At 37.0% G+C, this 21,095-nt stretch overlaps 1 protein-coding gene across 2 annotated transcripts; it reads right to left on the bottom strand.

Moving 5' to 3' along the window:
- Positions 1-3,602: 3,602 nt before the first annotated feature.
- On the bottom strand, positions 3,603-12,790 carry notum2 (notum pectinacetylesterase 2). 2 transcript variants are annotated; one of them, XM_034030050.2, is made up of 12 exons: positions 12,569-12,790; positions 10,236-10,543; positions 9,953-10,005; positions 9,443-9,538; positions 9,183-9,243; positions 8,824-8,894; positions 8,545-8,647; positions 7,932-8,120; positions 6,990-7,090; positions 6,624-6,771; positions 6,374-6,421; positions 3,603-5,681 (listed from the first exon to the last, which is right to left on the bottom strand). In XM_034030050.2, the coding sequence occupies exons 2-12, from the start codon at positions 10,526-10,528 to the stop codon at positions 5,375-5,377; spliced, it is 1,470 nt and encodes a 489-aa protein (XP_033885941.2). In that variant the 5' UTR covers positions 10,529-10,543; positions 12,569-12,790; the 3' UTR covers positions 3,603-5,374. The 2 variants fall into 2 exon arrangements, with proteins under 2 accessions (XP_033885941.2, XP_058891576.1); XM_059035593.1 differs by lacking the exon at positions 12,569-12,790 and adding an exon at positions 11,836-11,865.
- Positions 12,791-21,095: the final 8,305 nt, after the last annotated feature.

Genomic DNA, 21,095 nt, shown 5'->3' with positions numbered 1-21,095 from the left:
GAGTCATCAATGGCAGTGATCATGTAGTATATAAGAGGATAAGAAATGAGGCGGAGAATAGTTCGGCACATCAAGGCTTGTCCCTTCTTAGTCCAACATTTTCCTCTACTAAGACAATCTCATTTAACAGGACAAAAACATTCTAACTTCAGGCAAGATAGGCACCTAAACAGACACCAACATTAGTCACAACCATCAACACATTAAATACAGATTCACCATCAAAGCCACGGTAAAACAATGACAAGAGTGAAAATATATCACACTTTGGAAGGAAATAAGGAAGTGTTATTTATACCTATCCAGTAATAGGAAATGAGCAATGCAATGGCAGGAACCCAACAAATAATACAGTAAACTATAGCACTTGTATGCGTTGCAGTTAACAATAGGATCACTGGCAGTGCCTTTTTTTTTTTTTTTTTTTTACACAATGCAAGTGTTGTTTCATATGGGCAGTAGGTCATTGAAACAGCTGGGCTAATTTCCATTGATTTTTAAAAAATGTAATTATTGATTTTTTAGATGTATGCACAGCACATCATGTTACTGTGATCTTGTTACATTTGGTAAGATCCCATATTCATGTTAAAATCAAAATATTTACCATCCAGAAATACGTGCAGTAGACAGCTGTGTATTGACAACAATACAAAAAAATACTTGATTGATAAGTGTCTGGAATTCAAATATAATTACAGTCCACCAACATATCATAACATAAACTAAATGTTTGAAAACTATATAAAAATGTAAACAGGAGCAAAAAGCTATCCATCGTATTCTGATTGATCATTTATAAAGGATGGTAATCTCTTAGTATTTTTGGTGTCCAGTTTTAAGAGAGGTTGCTGGCTGACCCCATGCTTCAGGGTCAGCTGGGTGAAGTAGCTGGAGATTGTTATGCGTCAATCCTGCAGGAATGCAGCCAGGCTGGGTCAGCTCAGGAGGGTGATGTCAGGCAGAATCCTGCCAGCCAGACCACAAATGAGACATGGAGCAGCGGGCTAGTAGGGGGCCTAACTCTGGACCAGTCTCCCAGCCAACCAAAATCAAATAATCACACTGTGGGGTCAAGGGTTATCACTCAACGGAAAGGTAATTGGCACAGTGTGGTCAGAAAACAGGAAATAGGGGGGATGGGGGGAGATTATGTAGATTCTAGTAATGTAGCTAATCCATGTTCTGAGAATGCAGATAATTTGAGGGTTTTAAGAAGGAAGTAGCAATGGCATACAGTGTCTATCTATCTATCTATCTATCTATCTATCTATCTATCTATCTATCTATCTATCTATCTATCTATGTATACTATAAGATGTAGCTGGCTGAACTTTAACTGTGGTTTTATGAGGGATATCAATGTATTTTGTTATTTTGGATCAGCCCACTTCACTAAGTGATATGTCAGGTAGGTTCAGATGCATTTATTTATCTTTATGTAAACATAGGTTCCAATAGTTTATCTCAATCTAGCTGCAGTCAGGGATTGTTTGGAAAATCGTCAATCATGACTAATGTTTGTTGTTGTACTTTAGTTGAAGTGGATTGACCCTGTGTAAATAATACAAAAAAAAACATATATAGTGCCTAAATAATAAACAATTACATTTGAATGGCCTTGGTTTGCTGTCGTTGTGCCTGTGAATGAGGTCTATGACAACGGCAGCTGAAAAGCCAGATGAAAAGGCCCCACATAGTGTGCGGCTGATTGCCTCCTGGATCTCTGCTAACTGTTTCCTTAGGATGACAGCAACTTTAGGTCATGCGAAAATGTATTTGTGTTGCAGCAGTCTGTGGACAGAGAGGTAGTCAGAGCTCCAGGGTCCTAGAGCCTTCCCGGTCATCTTCTTTAATTCAGTAATTGGTGTCTTTAATTCTAAATTTTATCTCGCAGTTTCTTATGTGCAGAAAAGTTGATTTGAAACAAGACATTTGAAATGTCTGCCATCTGTAGAACACACTTTTGCTTAACTGGGTTGTCCTTTAAATGACTGATTAATTTGTCATTCAAATCCCTGGAATGTATTTGGTTATGTACAATAAAAAGATGCATCGCCCTATTGCAAGTCAGTTTTGAAACAATTGAAACACCTTGCAATAAATGTAGCTATGTTCTCTTAAAAAGTTTCCCATAGTAAAACCATAGCAAAGTGTAATAAAGCTAGTGGAAGCATAATAAAGCCGAAGTAAGCGCTGTAAATCCGGGTCTGTCTCACAGATTCAGTGCCGTTCTGTCTGCCTACAATAATTTGTGCAATTTGTGCAAGTTAATAAAAATGTGACATGCAGGATTTGGTTTTCAACATTTTACATACGGTAGTACCCTCTTGTGGAAGAAATAAGAAGTGCAGCAAACCATATAATAATGAACGTTTGACTTGAAAACCGAAAGAAATTTTACTTGCAGAAGGAAGTTGCTTCGGGTGCATAAGCTAGCTCCCATTTTTGACCCACCTGAGAAAGATACGAATTCCCAGACAGCACTGTACAGTTATGCTCACGAGCTGTGTATATATATATATATATATATATATATATATATATATATATATATATATATATATATATATATAGTTTTGTTTTTTGGTTCACTGTCACAAACTTTACACGAGCTGCGTTTAGTTTCTGAATTAAAAAAAAAAAAAAAAGTTTATGTTTATAATGAAACGGCTGGATGAAGTTGTCGGTGAGTCTTACATTTCAAACCGTTTACAGTTATATGTGGGGTGATAACCCTTATAAACGTTTTTACCACGGTACATTTACACGGTCATTTTCAAGATTGCCCATGCTTTTCCGTATGCATTTCCGATAGTTTAGTATGGTTTTCAATGTTTTTAATATGCTTTACCATAACTGCCTGGTCTTGACAATGACGGCGTTTACATGCACAAATCATGACAGTTTTCCTCACGACCCGTTTGCCGTACTTTTCAGGAAATGCGTTGCTATGCTTTTCTGATTTAGGAAAAAAAAAATATCAATGCAGATTACTCGGGGATATTTAAATGTCCCTGTCTGCTTACTAAGTAGGAAAACAACGACTCTTAATATCTTGAGGAGAGCTCATGCGTTACCATGAAGATAAAAACATTTAACAAGATAAATTAATTAACGTGTTGTCGTGCGCATTCTGAATTACGCCGCGCATAAGCTACTTGTTTGTCTGGTTACCTTTCCAACACACACACTTATATAAAATATAATTTCTACAACTACAACTTAGAATTTATATTTGTGTGTGTGTGTGTGTGTGTGTGTGTGTGTGTGTGTGTGTGTGTGTGTGTAGAACAACTAAAAGTTAAATTTCATTAACACTAGACCCGCCTCTTACAATACATGTTTCACTATGCTTTATTATACTTTGCTATGCTTTTACTGTATTGTAAAATGGTATAATGGAACATAGCTACATTTTATTGATAACACATTTTTGCATTGTGCAATTTGCTGGGCAGGTCCAGTGTTGATTGGTAAATAATTACATAAGAAATGAGATAATATGCTGAAGGAAAAACACCTCCGAAGTTACTAAACAAATGGAAGGGAGCTCAACTTCAAGAACTTACCTGAATACATAATTGCATTCCAACCTTTATATTTATTGTATATTTGTTTACATTTAATTACTGTAATACAACATCATATATGCCCACAAGACAGCTGATATAAATGGATATACATGTACAAATAGATAAGACCGATAAATGCCCTCCAACTAACGATAACATGTGGAGTCTGAGCATGTGCTTGTTTTCTGGACTGATTGACACAGATTGGTGGCTGAATGTGTTTACTGTTTCTTTTATTATATTAGAAAAAAAGACTTACTTCAACTTTGTGCTTTAATCTACCCATGACGACTGTAGAACATTCTTCAATCTCAATTTACCATGCATATGTATTTACCTTTGATAGTGCCTTGCAGAAAACTGCTAGTCAGCAAACAGAATCATAAAGAATTTGTGTGTATTTAAAAAAAAAAAATATTTACAAAGGAAAAAATAAACACATGTTAGAAAACACCAGTATGCCCCCTGTCCCTTATAACTATTCAGGAATCAATACTTGTCTTCACCAGGAGCAGCTGGGTTAGGAGAATGACATACAACACAGCAAATTAGTAAAACCTCATTAAAATAAAACACAAAAGATTACAGCTGGTTTCAATTTGAGGTCCAGGTATGCTAAATCTGCCAGGGGATAATTATCCGGGACGTGCTTATAACATTTCAGTATTTCACAACCAGATGAATCAGATTATGAAAAAAAAGTGTTATACTGCACTGTTATCATTATATTCTATTATAGCAGCAGGAGCAGCAGTTAATTCAATAAATAGTTTTAAACTATAAGTCAGTTTGACAACAGGTGCCGTGGCAGAATGCCTACAGCAACAGACAATGGTAGAGACTGTACATTTATCCCATCAGTGAACATTATAAGGTTATTAATTAGTACATACTGTATATAAGGCAGCTAGTGTACATTAACAAACACTATATCAGCACTACTATTAATATACAAAATAATAACAGTTCATAAGATAAGTTAACATACCGTTGTAATAGAAGAATATATTCATAGGTTATAGCTGTTATTCTCCAACATCTGTCCATAAGGGATGCTGTCAGGTTTTAATACAGCACATTTAGTGTCATCTCATTGACATTTATCTGTCTTGTGTACTGTAACATCCCAACACAGGGCAGACAGCCTATTGATTGAGGCAATTTGGTTATGTAGCTTTATTCCTTTTTTTACTTGCTCTTGGTAGTCATAAAAGGGTTAACCAGTGTACAGTAACTTGTATTCCCTCATATTCCCATAGTGAAGACTTACTAGTTTGATATTTTTGGCACGCTGCCAAAGTGTCAATGGCAAATCCACTGTCCATGTTTCAAACATAAAGCTATGGGTATTTTTCTAAAGTGGTCCACTGATGGCCCCCAGCTATTCTTAGTGAATGTGGTCAGCATTTCTAAAAAGTATGCTCTCCCAAGCACTGAGCTATGTTCACTTAACATAAATAAACTGTATAAGTATCAGTAGCAGCAGTGAGTAAGCTAAATGTAAAAGTGACGGGGAAAGATGGCAACAGCCCACCCACTTTAGAAAACTATAACAGGACCTACACAGAGCAATATAATGAATATTTTTTCATTGAGCTGAAAATTCCTCATAGCCTTACAATGAGGGCAGAGTGTCAATGAGGAGGAACTAGGAATGGAAGTGATTGTCTTATAGGCCTAAATGTTTTACGTGCTTTGCTAATTCAGTGTCCCCAAAGGTCACCCCACCTAACCTACAGTTTAGATTATTTACGTTCCACTGCAATAACATTGAATTTAGTGGTGCTTCCTATTCTTTCTTAGCCCCCGTTACTGATCATCCCCAGCAGGTCACTGACTTCCATTTTCAACTCCTGTGCTACCTTCTGTAGATCAAGACCCATTCCCAACAGAACTTGTAGCAGGCTGACCTCCTGTCCCGTGGTGTGGTCAACCAGGGCAGGGCAGGTGGGGTTACACTGGGGCCACTGGCAGTTATCAATCAGATGGAAGGGGCAGCCCTTGACAGATGTCTTGCTGCTCTTGCTGGTGTCTTCAAGGCTTTTGTCCCAGCACTGCAGTGCTCTGGAGAGAGAAGTCCCCTTCACCTTAAACTCCAACCAATTACTGAAAAGGAAAGCATTTGGAAAACACAATTTATAGTTTCATAAATGGCTATAAAACATCTCTATATGAAAACCTTTGATAAAAAACACTTGGTGAGATAGTATTTGCCAGCCTAATTTGCCAGCTACAGCATTATCTAACAATGGGCTCCCTTCAATTTATTTTAACATTGCAAAATCTAAATACAATGATTGTAAAAGTAATTAAAATGAATAGGACCCTCATCGATGTTGTACACAGTTTACACACAGGAATATATGAAAGAGACTCGTATGCACTGTTAGATGTTTGATTTTATAACCTTGGTACACAATGGGCCCTGTTTTAATTATTTAAACAGTAGATTGAATAGACCCCTACATCTACTTAAAACATAATTATTTTGTAACAGGCTGTGTAAAGGGACTTCTTTGTGATTAAAATTATCAAAAGTGCAGTTTAAAGTATAGGAAAACAGCCTCATTTATCTGTCTTGAGTGCCTTGAACACATCACAATAATATGTACAGTACATGGTGTATGCTTGGTAGTGCCTGAAAAATATTAAGTGTGTATCACATACATGTTTTGACAGACAGAATGTTGTAAGATAAATGGCTGCACTGAAACAGTTACATGACCTCACACTGAAAAGATGAAGAGGCTTTCATTAATCATCCAGGCTGTAAAGCGGAGAACCACAGGGTGCCTTACCTTTTAGTAATCAATGTGTGAGACAGGCACGCTGGAGCAAAGACCGCCCTAAAAACATAAACACGCCCCCATCAGCTACTACTGCTAAAAAGATATTCTATACCAATAATGTAACATAAAAACTGAAAAAGATTTTGTATTGTCTATAAATTGTACCTGATTGTTCAACCGCTGCACCAGAAGGTTCTGAAACACTACCAGACACCATTCTTTGCTTTAACAGCAGTGAGGTGCAGAATGAAGTACTTACATAACATCTTGGAATGAGTTTTTCAGTTCCCTGCCTAGATTCTGGATGTAGGTCCACTGATGTTCAGTTAGGGAGTGGCTTCCAAGCTGAATGTTTTCAACCCTCAATTGCTCCTCATCAAAAAGCCACTGAACAACGAACACAGGGGCTGTAGGCAGAAGCAAACTTAAATCAACTCAAATCAACCCTTTCTTAACTTCATGTGGGCTGGCAGAAAACATTTCTTGCAGACCTCACTGTATTAGCATATTCATTGAGTGCTTATTTTCATATATACATGAACTTCATTGTCTATTGTTGCTTTGTGCCCTGGTGTGACATAGTTAGCAAATACAGTTATCGTGTTCATGATAGCCTATAACTTACATGTTAAAGAGGAATACAGCTTGTGTCCAAAAAAACACTGCCACTCTTCCCCTCGTTTGAATTGCTGTCGGCACTTCTCTGGGATGATACCATTCCATAATCTGAAAGGTTAACCAAGTTACTGAGAGTACAAAGATCTGAGGAAACTGGTTCTGTATCGGTGTGCTGCAAAGGCAATTGTTCATGCCTAAATCCCAATCAGCAGAGATACAATCGAGGGCTTAGAACCAGAGGGGCGTAAGTGACATTTTCACAATTGCCATTTATCAGTACATGCACAGTATCAATATACTTTTGAAGAAAATTAAAGAGTTTAACATATTTTTTAATCAGAAATGTTGCTTAAAAAATACTACTGTAAAATATAATTACAAGATTTTCTACTATTGACATGGTCTGGTTCTTATTCTGTAGTGAATTCATTGCTTGAATCCTCAATATAACTGAGTAAAATATCCACAAAAGTTAGATATTGTTTTACACAAAGCTTTATTGTACAGCTTTTTTCAGCATTTTGACTCATCTGCTGTCACTCAGCCATCCCACAATGCAACAATCAGTGCCAGGAGGGTGTAAGTGTGCTAGTTACAACCTCCTGGTACTAAGTTTACCTAGATTTTGCAGTTGTGTCTTTCTCACTTTATTCAATGCAGTTTGTGATTTCAGTGAGGTCCTTTTGGCACTAGATAGATCTCATGAAGAGCTTTAATTTGATATATAATATGCCATTTTGACAAAAATGTCACTTATGCCCCTCTGGTTCTGAGCCCTCGAAATTATTGACATAATTTTAAAGGAAAGATTTCACCAACATTAGGTAAAAATGTTACAGTCACTATAAACTTGATCCAAAAAAAACTGATATCTAGTTTTATTCAAAGTCAATACAATAAATGAAATGTTTCAAAACACGGATATGTGAGTCATGCAGTTTGTCTTTACCTGAGTCCTTTTTTAATGGTATCTGCAGGAGTGCAAGAGGCAGTATCAGAACACTCAGTGGTTCGTTGCTGTTTACTCTCTAAGAACCACCCAGAATCCACCAATCCCCGGACCTGTGCGTCTGCCCCAAACTGCTCCATGAGACTCGAAACTTTCTCAATGTTCAGCAGAACTCCTGTACCTCCAGCACTGTGAGAAAGATTTGTATGTGCCAGTCAGTGTACCACAGTTAGCAGAAATAGTTTGCAGTTCTAATTCTGCACAACAGCTGATTGTCATCTATTGGGTTATATTAAGATTCTGACTTTTCTATTTAAGCTATTTTGGTTTCTAACCAAGTTTTAAATCTTATGATTAAAAGTATAAAGCATCCCTCAATTAAATTTGTAATGGGAAGCTGTTTACCAGTTTGACAACAATATTCATGTTTAGATCGTAATGTAGATTGTGAGCTGTTTTGGCAGACCAACAAGATGTACCAAAAATAGTATAAAACAATGTTGTTGATAGGATTAGTTTGGTATTGTGTCAGGGACAGAGCAATTGCCAAGGCTTACCCACATATAGCATTACATCATTGCTGTGTCTAGCTCTTCCTGATTCGGATGCTTACCTTGCTCCGGACAGCATGACCACCTTGGCTTGTTTAATACCCTTGGGAACTAGATCTTTAATCACCTCCCGGATGATCAAGGATCCCATAAAGGCATATTCAGCTAAAACATAGAAAACATATGAATTTCTTCACATGTTTAAAACTTATCATCCATACAACTTTCTACTGTATACAATCTGGTAGTACAGAACTAAAAATAAATGTAAGAACAATGAAGTGTAATAACACTAATGCACTGACATGGTTTGGTAAATTCTAGGAATGATAAGAGCCTACCTGTTTCCTTTCCTTGGCGAGACTTGGACAAAGTTCCACTCCACACATCGCTTGAACAGTATGGAATAAATCTGAAGGTAAACAGTTTTACATGGGGAAGTTTAGGATTGTAACATTAGCACACCCCCTTCGCGTTCCTTGGCTGATTCTTTTCACAATATGAATACAGTTCAAATGTTTAGACTGCTGTCAATCTATTTGGAGAACAACTCAATTTGTGTCAGTGAGTCAGTCAAGATCACTCACCAAGGTATATTTTACGATTACAGGCTTGTTTGTACTCATAGAGGTACAGGTACAAACCTAGCACAACGTGATAGAGGGGTATTAAGCATGCCATGTTGTAGATGAGTTCTTACACTGTGTTGGCATTCCACCAATGGGGGTTTTCTTCAGACTGCGCTGAAAGAATTCCACTTCCTGCAGAATCAAAACAAATCTTAGAGGAAAAGCTGGAATATTAATGTTTGTACAAGATAGCCCACTAAGATCTAAGTTTGCCCTCTTGACAGTGAGTGGCAGCAGGGTTTTGATAGAATACAACTATTACTGTGTTTGGGGGATTTGTTTGTGTTCTGGGCAGTTGCTTGACAGAAGACCATATAGAAAACGGCTGTACCTTTCCGGGTTTGTGGCCATTCTGATGAGCTCATGAGACGCCGGATATTTTTGTATCTGGAATCGCAGGTCTCCTTGTTATAGCAGCACCAACCACCTAAAAATAAAACATACCAATATTAGCACTCGATTACTACCCGTGAGTGGGTGGGTGGGGGTTCAATTAACCTCATACTCAAGGCTTCTAAGTATGTGGTAATATCATATGTGGTATTCAGACTACAGCACTGGCCTCTTGGTACAAGTTTCACCTTAGCACTACAGTGTTTTTTCTCCAATGGGGAGGATAAAGCTTAATTTATAGAAATGTTTTTACTTTAAACGGTTGGAAAGTTTTAGGCTGTGTCGAGCACTGGTTGCCACAGAAGTTACTTGTGGCTAACATCCCCTGAAGGAGTCACTGTGATGTGATTTTACAATATCTTGAAGTGTAATGAGGATAACAACAATTAACATTGATAGAGCCATTGTTTTAAGGCACATCAGTGTACAATTTAATGATGAATAGTACCTTCTAAAAATATCTGCCATCGTCTGCTACCTTTCTGCTCCCTGAGGTAAAACCTGTGATAAGAAAGACAATAACATGGTAACTACATGGTACTCAGAAAAAAAGGATAATTTTACCACATGCTTCTTCACCATAACAACCCTCTACCTACCAGTATTACAGAATACTCAGATTAGCTGGTTAAACAATGAGAAATAAGGACAGGTGATGCTGGTTCAGGATTAGTGCTTCATGTTGTTTCTCAAATTAAATCTTTTTGTGTGAGATGCTTCTGCTCTCTTACCCGGCTGTTGTTCCATCATTGCAGGTTACTTGAGTGTTCTTCAGGTAATAGAGTTTCATGTCGTCATTCGAATTTGTTAACTGGTAGACCATGGGGTCCTTACTGTCTTCCACTGATGAGGATTCAACAGGGAAGGTGTCATCATTGGATGCCGCAGGTCCAGGCTCACCAGCAGGGCTCATTGTTTTCTTGCCCTGATTTGGTACCTTGCTGTTGGACTTTGAATTGCGCTTGTTCTGGGAGACTGCTTCCCCCAGCAGAAGCAGGATGACCACATGACTCAGGATTTTCATTGCAAATAACTTTATCTGTCAAGGAAAAGCAAATAAAATGAAATATTTACTGAAAATATTGACATAGACTTATTCAATAGAGTACTGGCAAACAACTGTAATATTTGCAGTTTAATACATGGTTGTAAATGTGCTGGTTATAATGAGATCCAACCATAGAATTGTAATCATTAAACATACATATCAAAAACTGAACTTTTAGCCACAAAATTATACATAAAAAAGTTAACTTTTACCCATTTTTTGTTGGTTAACATTTTGAACTTTGTAAAAAACAAAAAAGCTGAGAATAATTTTGGAAAGCGCCTCTTTACAAAATAAAAGCATGACCAGTTCATATTTTAACAAAATGAAAGTCACAAATTATAATTTAGCATATGCAGAATTACTATGTTATGCAAAAAAACATATTTACAGAATAATAACACATACAATATTCCATGTAGTTAAGCATGTATTGCATTAATACTGTGTAATATTTCTAAACCAGAGTACACCATTGTGTTTTGTGGGATTAGGTGAAAAAGTTATATCTTTAAATTAAGAATAGATTAGATTTAATTTAAAGAAAAGGCGTAGTTATTTTTTATTTTTTTATTTTTTTAACTTTGTATAACATTTTAATGCCTTATCAAAAAGACATCCAAAAGTATGCATTTTAATTGAAGAATAACATACCCCTTCAATTTGGTCCTCCAGAAAGAAGGCTAAACTGTTTCTGATCTTTAATGTCTGTCGACTCGCTACTTCTTCTCTAAGGAATATGGCGCGTGCTGTAGGTGTTGGAAGAGCAGGGGTGATTTTAGTGGTAGCTCAGATTTGAGGTGGACTTTATACTGTCACCATATGGATCACATTTCTCTGCTTTTTCTTTGAGCTACCGTCAAAGATGGACGTATGAGACACGGGTTGGGTGAATAGCGGCGAGGAGAAGAGATAACACACAATCTTCTGAAAGCTTCTCAACACCTTACTCCTGTAACTTTGTTTGATTTACCTGCATGACTGAGATATCTGTAAAGGCTTTTCAATGGCATTTATCCCTGTTGCAAGTGTGGATTGTAGGTCTGAAACCTATCCTAGCAAAAAATAAGAAATAACTCACTCTATTAAATGACCATGAGATTACCATACCATAAGGTCTGGTTATAAATAGCTCTTACGGTGTGGACTCCAAAGGATGAAAGCCATTCAAAAGGATGTGTTTAAAAACAGGAGATATAAAGCAATAGACTGCATTAATCTAAACACTGGCAAGATTTAAATGGTTTATTATCTCTTTTTAAATATTAAAATAGGATAATTACCAGATTATAAACATAACAGTACACGTGAGTCTCAGGAAGGGTCCTAAATAAAAAAAATTAAACAACAGTTGTATTTAGATCTTCATTGCCAAGATCAATGGAATTGTGCTCTTAGTGTTTTAATTTACAAAAGATTGTTTAAAAATATTAGTTACTTTTTAATTTAGTTGTTGTTAAAACACCCAGCCATCATTTTGTTGCAGTTTCCTTTGTGTTTCATAAATACGTAGCTCATTCTAGAAGTATGTTGCACCACAATTTAAAGCTAAAGCAATAGTAAGGTTGTGTTAAATGTACATTTTAAATTATAAATCCCACATAACATCACAAATCATTTTTTTAACAATCAGTGAATTATATATCTTTTTTTGTAATTAATGTGATTTTACTTGCTATACAATTTTTTTTTGTCAATTGAGCAACATTTTGAAAATCAAAAATGGCTAAAACATAACCAAAATAATTCCTTATGTTATTATTATTATTTTTTTTTACTGTAGTCTATTGATGGCATTTACTGTAGAGTGGAATAATCAATATATATAGATTTTTTAACATTGCAATTAAAATAAAACAAATCCATACAAACAATAGAACTGGTTTGGCATATAATTTGTTTAATATTCTGAGTGCCATAGTTAAGGGGTTAAAACATATGTGTGTATGCATGCAATTTCTAGGTGTCAGTAAATAGTCACTTAGTTTGAAAAAGAAGCATATTACTTATATTTACCTTCAGCCTGGGTGGTAAAAGCCCAATTCCCAAGGGAGCCAGGAGGGTATAGTGACTCCTGGGCTGGAGATGAACGTGGATGCAAAGGCAGGCTATTTGAAACTGGCTTGCATATCTTTGGGATAGCTGTAGAGTGACGCGTCGATCAGTAAAGGAGATCACGAGCCCAGGCTCTAAAACTCATCAATGAAATGCACACCATCCAGCCATGTCCATCAAGTGCATCAATTAGCCCTGGATTGAGATGGCTAGCAGTCAGCACAGCCAGCAGTGTTCTGGAGAATGGTATGTACAGTCCATCGGGGCTCCCAGGTCTCCATGTGACAGGATCATCCCAACTCCTCTCTTTTTCCACTCCTCTTGTACACTTCCAACATACTCTTCAAACGGCCACATCTGCTTTCTAAATATTTCTACGGATTCTGTTCATTCTTATAGGTAGTGAACACAGCCTGGAGTATATACAGTTTCTAAGGATTTATTCACCCTATTGTAAAATGCTATGGTACATAATATCAAATTAAAGGCTACTGTCTGTGGCAAAGGGCTATAGGTACAGAAAGGTTATATATTAAATTAACCTTGAGACTTAAAGACCTCATATAACACCCATTAGTCCCTTAAACTGTGAGTATGGTTTAAGTGATAATACTATACTGAGCAGTCATTATTTTTATTATTATTTATTTCTTAGCAGACGTTACAAGATATCACATTATTTTTTTACACATTATTTTTACATACAATTACCCATTTATACAGTTGGGTTTTTACTGGAGCAATCTAGGTAAAGTACCTTGCTCAAGGGTACAGCAGCAGTGTCCCCCACCTGGGATTGAACCCACGACTTTATATTGCATCTGCATTTCATACTCCAGTAGTTGGGAATTACTTCTGCATTCTTCATTAGCCTTAACCACCTGAGGAAGTCACTTTTCATTTCACTACTGGCATTCCTTTAGTGCACAGTTGTGTGATTACTGTAATCAAATTACAGCTGGGTGAATTCGGTCCTTGCCTCTTTATGTAAAAATGAAACTGTTCATTGTAAATATAGTCCTCAAATTGATGATAATGAGCAGACATGAGTGATCATTATTGCTATTTAGTCATTTAAAATTATACAAAAAAATTACAATATCTGTAAAAGACCAAGACAGCGTTCACCTTGGCAAACCATTTTGTTGTCAGCAAACATAGGCTTGCAGAGTGGAGAGATGATGAATGCAACCCTATTTTCTTGGCTGTTAACGGGAGACACTGATGATCTATTCTATTACAACTCCATGACTAGCTTCATCACCGCAGCTATACTTTGCTGTATGTAGTTCACCATTCACCTATACCCACTCAGCCAATCAGAGCACAGGATTTCTCCCCATTGTCATTGAATTTAGATTTTAAGACACAACATTAAAACCAGATTCTCAAAAGATTCTCAGATAAAAAACAGCCTTTTCATATTATGTATACACCCTTTTGTTGATTTTTCCAGGATCAGTATTCTAGTTTTTATGAGTGGAGGATATCAAGGAATAAAAACACATTTAACTGCACTTGCTGTATGATTCCAGCAGGAAAAATACTTTTCCCAGGCACAGAAAACAGTTTATAAACAGTTCCACTATTTGGGGTTCTAAATGTTCTCAACATTACAATTATTTGTGCTTCTACTTTTTGGCTGTGGAATTAGCAAATTTAGATTAATGATATATTTGTACACCTCAGTAGATTATAAAAAGTACTGTACCAAATGTATAATTATCCTATTACTTGGGTGTAGTGATACCTTTCTCCTGTGTTATCAAAGTAATCCGTTCATTAGGCACCAGGGGTCAGATTTTATTTAGGTTAGTGTTGGGTGGCTTGAACAATGCCATCCACCTCTAGCGACTTTTACAGTCTCAGCTCACACACTAGAGAGCATACGGATATAAATGTTTTTAATGTCTCCAGCATAGCAACATAAACAAGAGAGACTTTTTTTACTAACAGAACAAAGGTAAATATCAGCTTTACATGAAACCACAGACATGTACAGATGTAGATGAATGAATACTGTAGGTTTATTCCCATTTTACCATCTCTTAGAGATCTTGTCCAAAGTCAGTGAGAGTGACTAGCATTAAGGTAAATTGCATTTTCAATTACATTGCTCTTAAAAGTATTTTGAGTAGGGGTGTAATGATACACTAATCTCATGATACAATACGTATCACGATATGCAGGATGCAATACGATATGTGTCACGATATGCAGGATGCAATACGATATGTATCACGATATGCAGGATGCAATACGATATGTGTCACGATATGCAGGATGCAATACGATATGTATCACGATATGCAGGATGCAATACGATATGTATCACGATATGCAGGATGCAATACGATATGTATCACGATATGCAGGATGCAATACGATATGTATCACGATATGCAGGATGCAATACGATATGTGTCATGATATGCAGGATGCAATACGATATGTATCACGATATGCAGGATGCAATACGATATGTATCACGATATGCAGGATGCAATACGATATGTATCACGATATGCAGGATGCAATATGATATGAATCACGATATGCAGGATGCAATACGATATGTATCACGATATGCAGGATGCAATACGATATGTGTCACGATATGCAGGATGCAATACGATATGTATCACGATATGCAGGATGCAATACGATATGTGTCATGATATGCAGGATGCAATACGATATGTATCACGATATGCAGGATGCAATACGATATGTATCACGATATGCAGGATGCAATACGATATGTATCACGATATGCAGGATGCAATACGATATGTATCACGATATGCAGGATGCAATATGATATGAATCACGATATGCAGGATGCAATACGATATGTATCACGATATGCAGGATGCAATACGATATGTGTCACGATATGCAGGATGCAATACAATATGCATCATGATATATATCACGATATGCAGGATGCAATATGATATGTATCACAATACATGTGATTGTCCTGATTGGCTACTTGTATGATGCATAACAAGATCAAGTGAATAAAAATTTAATGATGGACCATTTTGTTAAAAGACAAAAAATGTATGAGATAGGGAGAGTATGTATCCATACCAACTATAAAACACACTTATTCTTCATTCAAGAGCCATGTGGTGATCTACTTATATCATGATACAAACAATACATACTTCTATTACGATACAATATAATTTAATATTGTATATCAATTCATTGGTACACCCCTTATTTTGAGTGTAAACAATTGACATGTAATGTTTTCTTCACACCAAATTTCAACTGAAGTATTACTTGTTTTATATATCTGTTTATTGCCATATTTTAACTAGTGCCAGACAGAGAAGTCCACGTATTTGAAATTACTTTGTTGAAAATTTATTTTCTTGAACAAAAAAAAAAAATCAGTCTGAATTGAGAAACTGAACTTGTATGACCTATTTCTGTGTCCTACTGAAATCCTATTACTTATTGTATAATTGAGCATGTAAAGTGATTCTACTCATCTTTCCATTATGCCATTGTGTTCAGGGTCGCTGTTTTTGTTTTACCAGAGCCAAGAGGTGTTGGACTCCATGTTTTCAACCAGCCCACACAGGTCAGGCCTTCACTCTGAGGAGTCCAGGGTGGTCTATGTTGACTGGACTCTATAAAGTTAATCTCTGATGTTCCCTGTTGTGCATGTGTGTCATTGCTACCTTATGGTCACGGGTAAAAGCATTTCACTTACAAGCAAAGCTAATTACCTTAATACATGCAGGTTATGGTGAGCTCTGTGGACTTTATAAGAACCGTGCAAAAACAAATTAAGCGTAACTCCTGATTAACAAAAGCAAAATGAGCATGAAATGGGTGATGGGTGAGCACAATCCTGCAAAGTGGGTGTCCAGAGAATCCCACCTGAATATGAAACAGGTAAGACTTAAGATAAGAATAGTTTTTATCAATAAACAACAACAAAGAGTCAGTTGCTACTTGTTTGTAACCCAAAACGAAATGTTTGAATTCAGAAAGCATAAGATGTGTTTGTGAATACAGGTTGAAAGATTGAGGATTGCAGTATTGATAATAATATGTTCTTTGGTATTAGTCCTCAGCAAAAGCTGGTCTGTGCGAAAATGATTATACTGATCCCTTCACTGTCTCACTGTCTATTGATAGAGATACAGGTCTTTGAATGTACAGTTAGTTTGGACATTAACATAGACATGAATGGTTTGTACAAACCACCGTTGCATTTACTTTATTTTTCAGTTCGAATTAAGGAGAAGCATAACTGGTTTAAACAGCAAACCTTCAATCTATATCTAATGCTGTACATTTAGCATACAGATACTGGTGCGGTGGAAAAAAATCCCTGTAAGCAAAAAACTGTATGAAGACTGAGCAAGATGTTCATTGTTCAAACAAAGACATCTGATGAGTTCTGTTGCAACCAGCAGGATTAAAGTATATTTTTGTGGGATTAAAGTAGAGCAGAGCATTCCTGTGCATTGGAGGAGGGTGTTAAGAAAGCCATAGTAATCTTATGAAGCTCCCATATAACAGGGCTGTTTACGCCAAGCCATCTGTAAACAACATCGCAGATGAATGGCACTGACACCTTGGGCAGTGAAGGGATTTGTATGTGATGTAAACCAAACAAAATGAGCCATGACTTCAGCCTACAGGCATTGCAGGGAGAAGAGCGAAGCATGCATTTTCTGTATTCCCATAGAAGTGCCTGGGACGCCTTTCCTGTGAGAACCAGAAACTCCACGCAAGCATGTGCTATCGTTTGCCCCTGCAGTCCACAGGTTCTGCATACGCAATGCCAGTAATGTGTTTAGTTGAAATAGCTGCAGTGTGAAACGGTATGTGTGACTGATCAGTGCATGAACAAGTGCATTTCACAGGTAGCGGGAGAATGGGAGTCATTGTTGTTTATCTTGTTTTTTGTTTTCATATCATTGCATGGTCCTGTTTTTTTATTTGATCATTTCTATTTCAGCACTGACATTGACATTTCATTACTTTACAATCTCTTAACCATCCCAGTGTGATGCACAGATCTTTGTACTATTTACTGACTTTTTAATCTGGTGGGGAAAAAAAGCAACAGTGAAAAAAAAACTGTTATAACAGTGTGCTCCATGTTTGGAAATCAGTGAATATGGAATGTATGGTACGAAGCAGTCAGTCTTTTAGCATCATGTTTTGCTGAGCTGACCAAGGGGACCATATGTCATTGCACCATGCTGCTGGAATGGAAGTAGTGCAGAATCTCAGTACTGGCAATGATTCGTATGATTTACTGTGTAAAATTATACATATATATATATATTTTTTATGGTGAAAAAGTCCTTAAAGTTTTTGTGAACAGGCAGCAATTCCTGATAAATCTTAGAGGCTGTTAAAACAAGTAGTCTTCACACATAACATTATTCCTCAATAGTTTGCAGTGTACATTTATAGTACTGTATAATGAGATCAATTCACACCACCATTTTTGCAATTATTATAATTATCTTTGGAACAATTCATCAAGATTCAAACCAGAACAAATTGTGTTGATTGGGATACTGTGGAATCTCTGTGCAGGTTAGATGATTTCATGATATATTATTATTATTTATTTCTTAGCAGACGCCCTTATCCAGACGCCATGACCCAACTACTGTAACACCACGAATAGGGCCAAAATTAGGCTACATAACGATGCATATTTTTCATTAGATTTTTCATTATTGTTTCTGTGACATGCGCTGTTATAATATGTTTTTCACAGTGATCTGAATGCCATCGTGATGGAATCCTTTTATTACCTAACTTGACCAGTTCAATTCGTCAAAGTGCTTTAGTCATTCTCAGAAAATGCTGTCACAGACAGAGCTGTGATCTATTGACAAAGTGTCTCATTATTCAGTGCAAATTTATGATAACTTGACAGATTGCAGGTGGTGGCATTTATGCAAGCACACACAACTAATAAATTAGTGCTTACTTCACAGCTGAGCTGTGCTTGCAGGGGAGGACAGCGTTACAAAGAGGCATGGCGGAACAAACAGGGCTTGGTGTTAAAGACCAGCTTTTCATTTTACTGATTGGTTGCTTGTTTCAACTCCCCATTATTATTAACTATGCAAACCCCTAACCTGAATGCAGCTCAGACCCGTGCTCAGCAGTCACAAGGGATTGTGCTTAACCCAAGAGACACACCACACAACTTTGCTAGGTAGCATGGATTCATGCACGATACGGTTAAGGGGCCTTAGTCTTTTCTACAACATGAGGGGTAGTTATAAATGCATTACAAAATACAAAAAATAAAAGCATCTGAAAACTTACTGTCAGGCAGAGAGGCAGGAATTGGTGAATTATAGGGTCTGGTAGACATTTTACTGCCAAATTATGGGTGCCAAGTAACAATAAGATCCACATTCCTAAAGGTTTTATGAGTTTCAATAAATGTATATTACTCATGATTTCAAAATGTACATGAATGTAGCTGAAGCACCTTTCTCCCTGAGGTTTATGGCACTTCTTTAGGTGTAACTAGGTAAAGCACCATTAAGTATTTTGCAAAAACATTTACTGGAGCTGCCTAACTGAATTTATTCTGGTCAGATCACACAGTAAACGGACTACATGAAATGCCTTTAACTACTGTATCTGCTACATACAGAATATACATTATTTTGAAATAAGCATTTCTGTCCCCATTAATAGTGTCATGTTCTAAATTGGAATCTGACCATGAGGCACGATTATACAATCTCTGTACAGAGGTTTACCTCTACAGCCATTACTTAGGAACATTACACATCTTGCTGCCATGCCTATGATTGCTTTGTTTGAAAGAGCAATCTAATTTAGATGTCAATTTTATAGTTTACTGTTATTAACACCTACATCAGAACTAAGTCATCACTCATGTTTTATGAAATAGTAATTTTGTCGCTGAACATTAGAGCCAACAAGGCTGTTTCACTCAAGGTCTTTTTAAAAACTGACATCTGGGTTGGGCCTCAATACGGTGCCTTGCTATAAAACTGTCAGCACCCTGTTAATCTGAAATAAAAATAATCTAGTGTGGGTATACAACATTTCTCCTACTCGTACAACTGAAGTTTATCTGGTGAAATAATCTACCCAATTTACAGTCTGACCTGTTCTGGTACTAAAGAGGTCAATGGCATTTAAAACATTTCAAGGCCAACTTTATTGTTTTGAGATAATTGTAAACTAAAATAATAAACGCTTCTATTTACTGATAGTGTTAAAAAAAAAAAAAAAAAGTTTCCTAAGGTAGCTTCCTCAGACAATCATCAGTACTCACACAAAATGCTTTATGAATACAGCCTAGCATTACCAATCACTCTCCTGGCATGACCAGCTCCCTGGCCGCCTTTAGCGAGATTGAGTTATCACTTTCTTGGGCAGGACCAGATCCCTATCCATTCTTGAACGAGAGAGTGCGTTACTAACCTGCCAGTAAAGGAATATTGAACATGAAAGAACCTAAAAGTTATGAATTACCATCAGTGTTCAGAAACAAGCTCTTATTCTCTCCAGTCACTTAAAGACTTTGACCCGCTCCTGACAGTGACAGTGACAGGGCTATTTAAAGAGTGTGGGTGCACAAAGGGCAAACTTACACCATGCAGAGCTGTGCACAGTAACCTTTGGGGTCAGGTTTGACACCTGAACCACAATTATAAAATACCCATGACATCACATCAAGGAAAATAGCCTTCTACTTAGCCTGCACCCCTTCACCCAATGTGATGGATTTTAATGGTTGTTTTGACCTATCTACTGCATGATATGAACTATAATACCAAAACTTTACAGATCTACTGTTTGGGTGCCCTTTGGCAAAGAAATGGGTTTGCAGCGCTCAGACCTGAGAAAGATGTGTGAAGACAAAAAAAAAAACCCTATTGAGGACTGTGGAATGGGGAGGGCCTCCCAACTGAATGTCCTAGAACCAGGTGGAATAAACACTTTGTACAAGTTGTTGAAAGCAATGGTTTGGCTTCTGTCCAGGAGTCTAATCCTGCTTTGCTTTGACCTAATGCATAGAACAGCTGTTAAGTTTCTACAGGAATGACAGCCTATATGCTTATGCTTTGATTTATGGTTCTAACTTTCGTATACAAAGACTGAATTCTGTTTTTTTCCCCCCTGAATAGAAGGCTTGCCTTTAACTAAATCCATAGATACTCTTTCTGGAAGAGCAGTAGCTTCTGCATCCAATGTCCAGTTCAGGTCAATGACAAATAACCCCAGGGTTGACAAAATAGTATGTCCGGATTGGCCGGTAGCTGCAAAAGACAGTCAATTGGCCTCCAGTGGAGCAGAACGACACAGGACTGACTCATTGTTTATGCAGCACAGTCCATAAATTCAACTGCGCTCACAAGCAAATGTCATGTGGTACTGGTTAAGGTGTTGTTCCTAAATGCAAACAGACTGAGGAATTTAGTCATTCACAGGAATTGGGAAA

Source organism: Acipenser ruthenus, chromosome 13 (genome assembly GCF_902713425.1).
Source record: "Acipenser ruthenus chromosome 13, fAciRut3.2 maternal haplotype, whole genome shotgun sequence".
Taxonomy (NCBI): domain Eukaryota; kingdom Metazoa; phylum Chordata; class Actinopteri; order Acipenseriformes; family Acipenseridae; genus Acipenser; species Acipenser ruthenus.
Note: the sequence above shows the minus strand (reverse complement) of the source record. Positions and strands in the feature narration are given on the sequence as shown.

Excerpts from the sequence above, each read along its gene's own strand:
- notum2 (XM_034030050.2), bottom strand. The coding sequence starts at position 10,528 with ATGAAAATCCTGAGTCATGTGGTCATCCTGCTTCTGCTGGGGGAAGCA. Across the intron at positions 8,895-9,182 it reads TGGTGGAATGCCAACACAGT|ATTTATTCCATACTGTTCAA; the intron begins GTAAGAACTCAT and ends GTTTACCTTCAG. Across the intron at positions 6,772-6,989 it reads GCTGTATTCCTCTTTAACAT|CCCCTGTGTTCGTTGTTCAG; the intron begins GTAAGTTATAGG and ends TTCTGCCTACAG.